Here is an 11,286-nt window from a genome sequence, read left to right on the forward strand (position 1 = left end):
TTCATTCATTTATTCCACACACATTTATTGAGCACCTGCTGTGTGCTCGGCATGGTTCTCAGTGCTGGGAGCACAGCAATGACCAAGATGCACAAAACTCCGGCCCTCCCGGAGCTGACATTCAAGGGAAGAATAATACAAACAAAATGAAACCACAGGTTATGGAAGCAGTGCCCTTTCTGGGCAATGCCCTCCGAGATTTACCTGTGTCCTTTGATGAAAAATAATAATGCTGTTCAGATACAATACATTGATTTTTTTTGGAGGCATTCTTTGGGTGGGTGGTCGCCCAAAGTTTGAAAACCCCGACCCTTTGATCTCCCAACGAAAGCAACAAGGTACATGCCTCCCTTTTAGGAGAAAGAAACAGGCTCAGAGAGGTCGCATTGGGTGGGGCAGGGGGCTGTGCAGGGTGGGTTCCGCGGAAGCCACAAGCCCTGGGCCCCACAGGTGGCAGCGGCGGGCGCCTTCGCGCAGACCCTGCGGCGCTACACGTCGCTCAACCACCTGGCGCAGGCGGCGCGCGCTGTGCTGCAGAACACCGCGCAGATCAACCAGATGCTGAGCGATCTCAACCGCGTGGACTTCGCCAACGTGCAGGTGAGCGTGGCCGGGGCAGGCGAGCGCGGGAGGGCCCGGCGGTCCGGGCCCGGGGCGGCGGTTGAGCCCCGGGCACCCGCCCGCTGTGTCCCAGGAGCAGGCCTCGTGGGTATGCCGCTGCGAGGACCGCGTGGTGCAGCGGCTGGAGCAGGACTTCAAAGTGACTCTGCAGCAGCAGAACTCACTGGAGCAGTGGGCAGCCTGGCTGGACGGCGTCGTGAGCCAAGTGCTTAAGCCCTACCAGGGCAGCGCCGGCTTTCCCAAGGCCGCTAAGCTCTTCCTCCTCAAGTGGTCCTTCTACAGGTGCGCGCTGGCTGGGCGGGATGCGGGCGGGGAAGAGGCTGGGCGGGAGGACTTTCCTCCCCCCAGGGCGGGACCCAGAGAAGGCTCCTTTGCTTTGGGATCAGGCCAAAATGGGACCAGTGAAGGCCCCGCCTCTTCGAGGAGGGTGGGGCTGGATGAGGGCCCCAGCCCCACCCTCTCGGCTGGACCAGAGAAAGCCCCACCCCCTGGGGGACTCGGGTGCCTTTTAGGAAGTCGAGGGTCCTGCTGGCGGTGGCCGGGGCTCGGGCCCTCCTCCGTCTCTGAGGGACGCCTTTCCTCTCTGACCGGGAAGCCTGTGCGGGGCCGGGCGGTGGTAGCTGGGCTTGCTTGGGTCTGGGGTCCTTACGGCAGGGAAGAGGGGCGCGGGGCGGGTCTCGGCCTGAGGATTTCCTCTCTGTCGCCTCCCCCAGCTCCATGGTGATCCGGGACCTGACTCTGCGCAGCGCCGCCAGCTTCGGCTCCTTCCATCTCATACGGCTGCTCTACGATGAGTACATGTACTACCTGATCGAGCATCGCGTGGCCCAGGCCAAGGGCGAGACCCCCATTGCCGTCATGGGCGAGGTGCGCACGGCGGGTTCGCTGAGGGCACGGGCGGGGCGCCCCTAGGCAGGACCCTCATTCCTTCTCCTCTCTCCTCCTTCCAGTTCGCCAACCTGGCCACCACGCTGAACCCCCTGGACCCGGACAAAGGTAGGTAAAGCGTGCCCCTACCGAGGGCCAGAGTCCAGGGGGCGGCGTACAGCGAGGCTGGGGTGGAGGAGGCGGCGGTTGGGGCGCCATGTGGCGGCCTGGTGGCGGCGCCGCCCCGCGCTGAGCCAGGCTTGGTCCGTGTACCCCAGACGAGGAGGAGGAAGAGGAGGAGGAAAGCGAGGACGAGCTGCCGCAGGACATCTCGCTCACAGCCGGTGGCGAGTCGCCCGCGCTGGGCCCCGAGGCTCTGGAGCCACCAGCCAAGCTGGCGCGGACAGACGCACGCGGCCTCTTCGTGCAGGCGCTGCCCTCCAGCTAAGCCCGTGGCCTCACCCCCCCCACCCCGCCGCCCCGCCCGCCCTACCCTGCTGCCCCTCCTCGCCAGGGTCCCTCACAGCTTCTGTGGCTTCGCTGTCACCGCTCCAGCCTCGGCCGGGGCCGGGAGGGGGCCTTCGAGACAGGGAAGGTAAAGGGGTCCCTGCCCCGGATGGGGCGGGCACAATCACAGGGCCGGGCGGAGCCGCAGCTGCAAACTCTGACACAAAAGACGTGCCTTAAGGAACCCGCCGACGTGCCCAGGTGCCCCCTGGGGCAGCCAGCTTGGCCCCTTGGCCCCGAAGGCCGCATCTCCCTCCCCCAGCCCCCCCCCCCCAGGGGGCAGGCAGGCAGGCCCCCTCCCTTGCGGAACTGTTAACTTATTCAGCTCGCTGGCTTTGCACGGCCTGTCCTAGGCCCAGCCCTGAGCCCCGGGTGGGCGCAGGTGGGCATCACCTGGGGACCCGCCACTGTCAGCAGCAGCCCCGGGATCCCTCCCCCAGCAGCCCCACCGCTTCCCACTCCTTGGTATAAGTGCAATTAAAGCTGTGGGTGTCGCATCTTCTCCAGAGCTGGGCCCTCCCTTGCCCCACAGCCCTAGAGGGGCACTGCCCGGCCTGGGTAGGGGGAGGGCAGAAGGGGCACCACCTCCAGCTTCCAAAGAGCAGCAGGCTGGACCGGGCGCCAAGCCCAGAGGGACCTGCTGCAGGCAGCGGGCCCGGAAGTGCCCATGCCTGCCCCAGCCAGGACTGGGTGCTCCACTCGCTCAGATCCTGGACCCCGAGTCCTGGGCCCTCCTCGCCGCTGGTTTGTAATGGAATCTCTATGCTCCTACTCTCCCTGGAGACAGTGCTTCTCCTCCATGCGTGCGATCCCCGCCCTCCACATGACTATTGTGCGATTTGTGAGCGCCGCCTGAGCGGAGTCGGTAACTTCTTGGGTTTTTTTCCAACCATCATGGCCTTATCTGTTCCGGTTTTCTCAGTGTTTTCAACCTGTGAGATAGATGTTTATGGCAAAAAGCGAAAAAAAGGAAAAACAAACCTGATCTATTGTATAAAAATCACTATTTTGTGTGCTCCGTGTGCTACAGCTTTTGGGGTGGCTTGCCGACTCCCCGTCCCTACCCCTCGGGGCCTCCCTTCTCCTGGTGGTGAAAGTGTCCACGCGTGTGGTAGTCTAGTGTGCCGAGCTGTTTTCTACCTTTTTGTAGTCTTTCTTAAAACACAATAAATTCCGCTGTGATATTTGGCTACTGCTGACTTGCCGGGCCTTGGTGGGAACCTTGGGGCTGGGGGCTCCAGCTGGGCCCCGAGCACCTGAGTGGCAGGCAGTAAAGGGAACTCAGTGAGGTTCAGAAATAAAACATTTATTATGTGAAGAGGAACAACAGGGACGGGAAGGGGAGGTGTGATGGCCAAGAGGTTCACCACCTCGGGTCGGGGGAGAGGCTGGGGGTGAACAGGGCAGGGGTATGGGATCCATCTGGCCTCCCTGGGGTGGGGGTAGGGGGGCAACGTCCACACCTGTAGCCGAGAAAAGGGGCAAACTCGTGAGGAACGAGGGCCCATGCCCAGCTTAGGGTGAAGGTGGGCGCTCAAGGCTGGTGGGGCAGGGGGCTCCCTCCCTCTGCCCCTTTCCAACTTAAATAGGCATAAATAAGAAGCGTCCAGACTCTCAGGCCACCAGGGGCTGCCCCGCCCAGCCCCCTTCCCGCAGCCTAACACTAGTGCCGGTCATCGGTCGGTCGGCAGAGGCTGCCGGGAAGGCGGCCAGCTCCCAGGCCGCGGAGGTAGTTGGAGTCAGTGTCCAGGGCGGCCGGGCCCTCACAGCACAATCCACGTGTATCGCTCACTGTCTGCCAGAACCTTCAGTGAGCACCCTGCAGGGAAGGGTGGGGACAAAGCCTTGGAACCTTGGCCTGCCCAGGCTGTAGGAGAGGCCTCTTTCCCTGACTTGATATGGGCCCAAAAGGTTCTGGAAGGCAGGCACCCTGCAAAGTTATCTCTGCCTCCTGCCTGCAGCCTTTCAATAAAATGTCTGCTGAATGACTGAATGACTGGCTGGGGGCCCCCAGGTGCCACACCTGAGCTGGCCCCCTGGCCCTGGCCTGGGCTGCCCTCCCCTCACCCAGTGCCACGGTGTCCACTAGCTCAGCCAATGTGCTCCTCCATTCAGCAACACTTAGGAATTAGTGCATGCTCTGGGCCTGGCCTGGCCCCAGGATGAGGACCTCGGTCCTGGACTGTCGTCAGGTCACGGGGCCCACCTTTGTGCAGCGCCTCGTTGGTCATCCTGTTGACATAGCGGCCGCTGCTCTCAGGCACCAGCCACTTCATGACCATGTCCACGCAGCTCTTGCGGTATGAACTCCAGACGCTGCCGCTGAGGGAGAGGGGGTGAGCAGTTCTCCTCACCCTGGCCCAGCCCACCCCCAGCCCTGGCCCCGGGCCCTGCCTTACCTGGTCTGCCCTTTGACCTCAGTGAGGTCGCCCACGCTGACTGTCACAAAGATGCCTGTGTTGAGGTCCCATGCCACCTTGAGGCTGGTGTGATAGGTCTTTGGTCTACAGCGGGGAGGGATGGTGAGCAGAGGAGAAAGGGAGTCGGACCACAGGGTCCCTGAGCTTGAACCCAGGCTACCCAGAGGGGCCTTTATCTTTGGAGTAGTAATGGAGTGGCCAATCCAAGTTTTGGTGGGCAGGGGGAGTCTTCTCACATCCCCCCTTCCCCCCACTGAGAGGTCTTGAGTGCAGGACGCCGCTGGGCAAGGGTGAGGGTGGGGTCCCTGCCCACTCACCGGAGCTGGCCCTCCTCGGTGGGGGATGGGAATGCCAGGAGCAGCAGGCCAATGTTAATGAGGACCTGGTTGGTTTCTGGGCAGACCTGGGGGGCGGGGTGTGGATGGTGACACATACTGAGAGTGCTGCCCAGAGCTGGGAGGCCCTGGGCCTGCCCTGCCCGACACCTGGGCCCACCTCCAGGATGACAATATCATAGTCGCTGAAGGAACAGAACTGGTGACCCCAAGTGGCATCATGGCGGATGACCTCGTTGATGACATACTCGAAGTCCAGTGTGAGCTGCTCCACTGTCAGGTACTGACCCTGTGGACAGTGGGCAGAGGGGTAGGGGGAGGATTGCGCCAACTGCCATCCCAGCAGGTCCCCCGGGAGCTGCCCCTTGGCCTGCCCGCTGCCAGCACCAACCTGGACGGCAGCCTGCTCCCGCATGGGCCGTAGGTTGCGGCCACGGAGATCAGTCACCACGAAGGGCAGGGAGATCTTGTCATCCTCCAACTCTGAGGGGGCAGGATGTGGGGGTAGGGGTGGCGGTAGGAAGCCTAGAGGCCCCTCCAGGCCAGCCTCCCACGCCTGGGACCCCACCAGGTGGGCTCCCCGCTCACCATCCTCTGGCTCCGTCCCCTCACCGGACCCCAACACATAATACAGCTTGGTGTAGTTGACGTATCCAGGCTCGGAGGCGGGCACCTCTGCTGCAAGGGGGCTGTCCCGGGGCACCGCCTCCCCACCTGGGGCTAGGGGCTCAGAGGGCAGGCGGCAGCGGCTGCTCGAGGGCCCCGGGCAGGGGGGTGGCCGGACTTCCTCCGAGGTCCCACCCTTGGCCTCTTTGGCCCTGCGGAAGATGTCAGCCACAAACTCCTTGGCTTTGGCGATGGCAGGCGAGTGCTCGGGGGCCCCAGAAGGCCGGGCTGGGGCCGCTTCGGGGCAGAGGGTGGGGAGGACAGGGGGCATCTCTGGGCTCTGGGGCCCAGGGGGGCTGGGAGGGGCCGGGGGGTAGGTGGTGTGGTCGTACAGGATTTGGCAGAAGCTGCTATCACCTGGAACATAAAGATAAAAAGTGATGGATGTGGGAAAGAGGTCAATAGATGAGTTCAAGTCCAGAATGCTCTTCCGACCTCCCTCATTATGCTGGGGGGTTCTTAGAAACCCACCATGAGGAGACCCCTCTAGAAGATGTACATATTCTGAGATCAGTCTGAAACACCCAAAAGGGAAAAAGGACTTTCTCACACACACACACACACACACACACACACAATCATGTTCATTCAAACCTTCACTCACACACACACACACACCACACACACACACACACACACACAAAATCATGTTCATTCAAACCTTACTCTTGAGCATCTGCTCTATGCCACATACTGAGGACTGAGGAGTGAACAAGACAGACAAAAATCCCTGCCCTTGGTAAGCTGACATGTCATCATCATACCAGATAAAAGCCACTTAAGTTTGACAGTTTACTACACAGCCCTCTGTCCTTCCCAACGCGAGCCAGACTAGCACAGGCACAGACTGCCCGAATCCCAGGCCTCTATGACTCCATCTGACTGGGAGGCAGATCCCCCTCTGGGGAATGTCAGTGTGGAGAACCCAACGCATTCACTGAGCAGCACCATGGCCAGGCCCTGGGCTCTGCCTGCCCTGCTTCATTTGGGCCCCCCTCAAGCAACCCTTGGAGAGGGGAACTGTCCTCCCAGTTCAGACTCGGGACTGAGGCTCAGAGAAGCTTGTCCAAGGTCACACTGAGAGATAATACAAGTCTGCCAACGAACTCCTGTCTGCCAGAGTGGTGGCACTTCTTCCGGAGGGGAGGGGGAATGAGTGGAAAATGTTCAAGTCAAAACTCCCCCTCTGTGTGAATACCCTCCTAGGGTGAGATGAGTGTTAAACACTGATGACAATGCCCCTCACCTGGGCTGTGTGCACACAGGCTGAATCCTGTCCCATGTGGTCCTTCCTAACGGGGCAGGGGGTGGCAGCCCCATCCAGGCCTGGCTTCTTGGGGGCTCACGGCTTGGCGAGAAGCAGGGCCTTGCCCATGCCGGCACAGGTGGCCAGGGCAGGGGTGGGAGGCCCCTGGACAGGCCTGAGGACAAAGCACCCTGCCCCTTGCTGGTCTGTGGGCTTAGTTATATACATAGAATCCTCTTTTCATGTCCATTACCCTCCCACACCCCCAGGGACAACCATTTTAAATGCAGTTAGTGGGCATCTTTTTTTTTTTTTTTTTTGGCTGCACCGCGCAGCTTGCAGGATCTTAGCTCCCCGACCGGGGACTGAACCCAGGCCCTAAGTGAAACCACAGAGTCCTAACCACTGGACTACCAGGGAATTCCCAGTGGGCATCTTTATTTGCATTCTGGCAAAATTGGAACACGTTTTAAATTTAAATATAAGTGGTATCAGTATCAGGTGATAGATCTTCTTGTGTTTCTTCTGCACTTGAACATGTCTTTAAGGTACACTCTCCACAGATGTGCACGTTGGGGCTCTCCCTGCTGACCTAAGGGAAGTGCCCACCCTGTCCTACCTCCCCAAAGCCCAGCGATGGACACCAGGCAGCCCCTGGCTCCCGCCACCAAACCTTCAGACATGTCTGGGTGTAGCGCTGCTGGGCCACAGGCACCTCTGTTGCCATAACGCCCTGGGAGAGCGGGAGAGCCCCTAGGGCCCCACGCTGCCACCAGCCAGTGGCACTATCCAGCTTTTTAACATCTGCCACTCTGCTGGGGGACATCACCTGATTTTCACTGGCATTTCCGCGACCATCAAAGATGTAAGAAGGCCGTTTGTCCGCTAACCACTCCCTGAAATTTTTAGTCAACATTTCTCTTTTTGCAGAGAAGACCGCACTGCACTGTCCAGCATGGTAGCCACAGATCGCATGTGACTGCTTGAACTTAACATGACTAAAATTAAATTTAACAACTCAGTTCCTTGGTCACATGAGCCACGGTCAAGTGGCTACTGGTGGCAGCTATAACAGATACAGCAGATCTGGAACATCCCAGCCCTGTGGAAAGTTCTAGCGGACAGCGCTGGGGTGGGGAGTGGCTGGGTTTGGATCCCACATTCCCACTTCCTGGCTGTGTGACCATGGATGAGGGACTTTACCTCCCCAGGGCCCTGGTCTCCTCATCTGTGATGCGGGGTAGTGACAGCACCGAGCTCGCAGGGCCGCTTGGCCAAGTCATTAGGTCACAGGGCCCCGAGGCTGACAGCGCACGTGCGAAGGGCCTGTCCTCAGACATGGGGGCCTACCTGCCGAGTGGACCGAGACGGCGCAGGCCACCAGGGAGTAGCTGGTGTTGAGCAGCACCACCTGGTCCTTCTTGAGCTGGAAGGCGGGCTGGAAAGTGGGGAAGGGGTAGACCACCTGGTACTTGGTGTGCAGCATGAAGCCATGCCGCAGGCACTGCGCGCTCGGGTCACCTGCAGCGACACAGGCCATGCAGGCTCAGCTGTGGCCCCAGGGCGGGGAAGCAGGCAGCCTGCGCCCCAGGCCCCGGCCCCTCACCTGGGTGGGCGCGGCTGGCGTCCCGGCAGGCGGCACAGCGTCCTGGCGGCGGCACGGCCACGGTGCTGATGTAGATGTCCCGGTGGTTCTCATCGCTCATCATCATCATGTTCATGAGCATGCCGTTGGCTGAGCGAGTGCTGGGGGCCAGCACAGCCTCAGAGCCTGGCCCACGCGCCCGCCCTACCCACCCCCGACCACCCTATCCCTAAGTCTCACTTGAAGCCGAAGACAATGACCTTGGAGGCGTCACTGGGCCACTCGCACACGGTCAGGTACAGGTCACTGTAGATCTCCTCATCCTGGAAGAGCCGTACCTGCCGGACCTGAGAGGCATGTTCGGGTCGGGGGTCCGAGCGGGCCCAGGGCCCACCCGAGGCTGCACCAGCCAGCAGTACCAGGCCAGGGAGCCCCAAACAGCCCCCACCAGCACCCCTCTGCCTTCCTGAGGACAGGCTGAGGAGACTCACAAGCGTTTCCCCTCACAAGTGGGGGACACAGGGAGGCCGGGCCCAGGATAGGACACGGCCAAGGAGAGCCCTGCCCCAGCAGAGCGGGCTCAGCCAGACACATCGGTTCCAAGCCCAACCCACCCTGAAACCTGTTCACCTCTCTGAGCTCATGTGTAAACTGGGGTTAATGGCACTCACCTCCTGGGGTGGGGCATTTGAGGAGTCGAGGTCAGGGCTAAATTGGGTGTGGCAGCCTGCTCGTTCCTAACAAAGCTAATGGGTCCCTCCTGGCTTGAGCCATCAAACCATATGAAATTGCTGCCGTTTACCCATTTTCAACTCTAAAAATGGCAATTTCCTACACTTCGACCTAACACTTGGAGTCTCAACAATGGCCCCATGAGTACACTGTTTTCATTTTGCGGACATGAAACCTGAGGCTCAGAGGGGTGCCGTGACCGGTGGGAGTCATGCTGTTGCAAGGGACAGCCCAGCGTCAGGCTTGGCCCTACCAGCTTGAGCTTGCTGTGGACGTTGAACTCCCACCAGTACAGGTGGTAGATGTAGAAAGAGAAGTCGTCGTCCCCGCTGCTGCTGGTGTAGGAGAGAACATAACGGCCGCACTTGGAAAAGCCCAGGAAGATGTGTCTGTGTGGATGGGGGGAGGGGCAGAGTAACCAGGTCAGGGCCAGCCTGACGCCCCACCCAGCCAGCCCCCTGCCTGGCCCCAGCCTCACCCTGCATAGAGAAAGTCTTCATCCACAATGTTCTTGAGAGAGACGCAGACCCTGGGTGGCAGCTTCCGGAAAAGGCGAGGAGAGAGCTGCCCACTGATCTGAGGAAGGGGCAGCCAGGGCTCTTGAGGCACCACGTGGCGGAAACAGCCTGCAGCCCCCCAGTCCCCTCACCCAAGGCCGAGCAGCACCTTTGGGGTCCAGCCCAGCCATGCAGGCCTACTCCCTGCCAACCATAATGGTCCAGGGAGGTCCAAGCTCTGGAAGGTGCAAACGGCATGAGACTGACTCTCCACCAGGGACCCGAGCCATCCTCCCACCTCCATAGCCTCAGGGTTCCTCTTGCCTAAGCCCCCAACCTTTGAGGACTAGGACTGGCATCACCTCCCCCAGTCACCCCTGGCCCACACTGGGCCATGGAGCTGCCTTCTTGAAGGCTGCCTCACTGCACAGTGAGCTGTGGGCATCGAGAACCGCTAAGAAGCCTGGGATGTGGGCTTGACCAACTACACTCACCTGTTCCCGACCCACTAGCCTATACACGGGGCACAGAGGCCCCTCGGGGGCCAGCTGAGGCAGACAGAAGGATAAACCTGACCAGTGACCTTCCAACTCCTGCCCGATTCTCCCTTCCAACAGACTCCCTCATCCCAAAAACTTCACAAAGTACGGATTTGGGGGGCCAGGCAGGCACAAGTTGGGCACTGGGGGATCAGAGCACCTTGGACCCTGCTATCCAGTCTAATGGGGGAGATACAGCCCAGCCCTCAAGGAGATCCCAGGGTGGAACAGCCCTGTCAGCGAGGCCCAGGCTGCCGGGGAGACACAATCCCTGTCCAGGGAGCTTCCAAGCTAAGGGCGGAGCCACAGCCCAACCCAGGGAGCCGTCAAGCTGAGGGTGGAGACTGTCCCTGCCCAAGGAACTCCAGTCAAAAGAGAAGCCACAGCCCTGCGTTCACAGAGTTCCCAGCCTAATGGACAAGGCACACTACTCCCGATCCATGGAGACACAGACCTGCCCCAGTTGCTGCTGACCTGACAGCAGACTGTCCGCCCTCCCAGAGCTCCCAAACTGATGGGGGAAAGATCCCAGCACACTGAGAGTTTACAGTCTCATGGCGAGACAGAGCCCTGCTCAGGTAGCTGAAGATCAGGCCTTCTCCAGGGAGCTCCCTCTCATTCAATGCGGGAGGCAGATGCAGTTACAGGAACTCTCAGCTCCCCTGTGGTCAGAGCTGGACAGAGAGAGGAACCCCAGGCGGAGGAATCCCAAAGCCGGTAGCAAGGGCTCTGCCAAGGGGGCGGTAAGGCTCCATAACGGAAGGGCCGTGGGAGCAGGGTTTTGAAAAATGAGTCTGACCCTGGATCGCCCCCTTCCTCCTTACTCCCCCAGCGGCCTCTAAGGCCCCCTCCATCCAAGCCCCCTTCACGGGGCCCCGCCCCCAGCCCCTCCATCCAAGCCCCATCCCCGGGACCCCGCCCCCAACCCCCTCCATCCAAGCTCCCGCAGCAGCACCCCCAATCCAAGCCGTCTCCCCGGGGCCCCGCCCAACCCCTTCCTCAGAGCCCCCCTCCCCCGGGGCTCCGCCCCCAACCCCTCACCCCGCGAACGCCCTCCCTCCCTCCGCCTCCCTCGTCCCTCCTCCCCACCCTTCGACGCGCTCCTCCCAGACTCCAGGCCTCACCTTGACCCGCTCCAGTTGCTTGAGGACGTGCTCCCGCCGCCGCCCCGTTGCCCGCTTCCCCCCGGCGCCCCCGGGGCCGCCGCCGCCGCTCCCGGCCCCGCTGTTCCGCTCCGATTTCGAGCTGGGCGCCATTTTCACCCCCTCCCT

The 11,286-nt window shown here is 61.2% G+C and overlaps 2 protein-coding genes across 3 annotated transcripts in view; one reads left to right on the forward strand and one right to left on the reverse strand.

The window, feature by feature from the left end:
* Positions 1 to 3,177, forward strand: part of RFX1 (regulatory factor X1) — a 32,169-nt gene extending 28,992 nt beyond the window's left edge. For both annotated transcript variants that reach the window (XM_082622139.1, XM_082622138.1), the window contains exons 17-21: positions 451 to 600; positions 695 to 903; positions 1,335 to 1,488; positions 1,572 to 1,617; positions 1,767 to 3,177. In XM_082622139.1, coding sequence (XP_082478265.1) covers positions 451 to 600; positions 695 to 903; positions 1,335 to 1,488; positions 1,572 to 1,617; positions 1,767 to 1,936 — 729 coding nt within the window. In that variant the 3' untranslated portion in view covers positions 1,937 to 3,177. The remainder of the gene's footprint in view (positions 1 to 450; positions 601 to 694; positions 904 to 1,334; positions 1,489 to 1,571; positions 1,618 to 1,766) is intronic.
* A 108-nt stretch (positions 3,178 to 3,285) lies between these two features.
* On the reverse strand, positions 3,286 to 11,286 carry DCAF15 (DDB1 and CUL4 associated factor 15). The gene is made up of 13 exons (XM_082623031.1): positions 11,140 to 11,286; positions 9,458 to 9,555; positions 9,233 to 9,368; positions 8,488 to 8,594; positions 8,269 to 8,408; positions 8,013 to 8,183; positions 5,339 to 5,773; positions 5,142 to 5,233; positions 4,911 to 5,039; positions 4,733 to 4,818; positions 4,395 to 4,499; positions 4,202 to 4,317; positions 3,286 to 3,814 (listed from the first exon to the last, which is right to left on the reverse strand). Exons 1-13 carry the CDS (start codon positions 11,269 to 11,271, stop codon positions 3,759 to 3,761), a joined length of 1,803 nt encoding a protein of 600 aa, XP_082479157.1. The 5' UTR covers positions 11,272 to 11,286; the 3' UTR covers positions 3,286 to 3,758.

The sequence above is a fragment of the Mesoplodon mirus genome (genome assembly GCF_964341445.2).
Source record: "Mesoplodon mirus genome assembly, chromosome: 5".
NCBI lineage: Eukaryota > Metazoa > Chordata > Mammalia > Artiodactyla > Ziphiidae > Mesoplodon > Mesoplodon mirus.

Coding starts and splice junctions, on each gene's coding strand:
- DCAF15 (XM_082623031.1), bottom strand. CDS start 11,271: ATGGCGCCCAGCTCGAAATCGGAGCGGAACAGCGGGGCCGGGAGCGGC. Junction 9,369..9,457: donor GAAGACTTTCTCTATGCAGG/GTGAGGCTGGGG, acceptor CCATCCACACAG/ACACATCTTCCTGGGCTTTT. Junction 5,234..5,338: donor GGGGACGGAGCCAGAGGATG/GTGAGCGGGGAG, acceptor CTGCCCCCTCAG/AGTTGGAGGATGACAAGATC.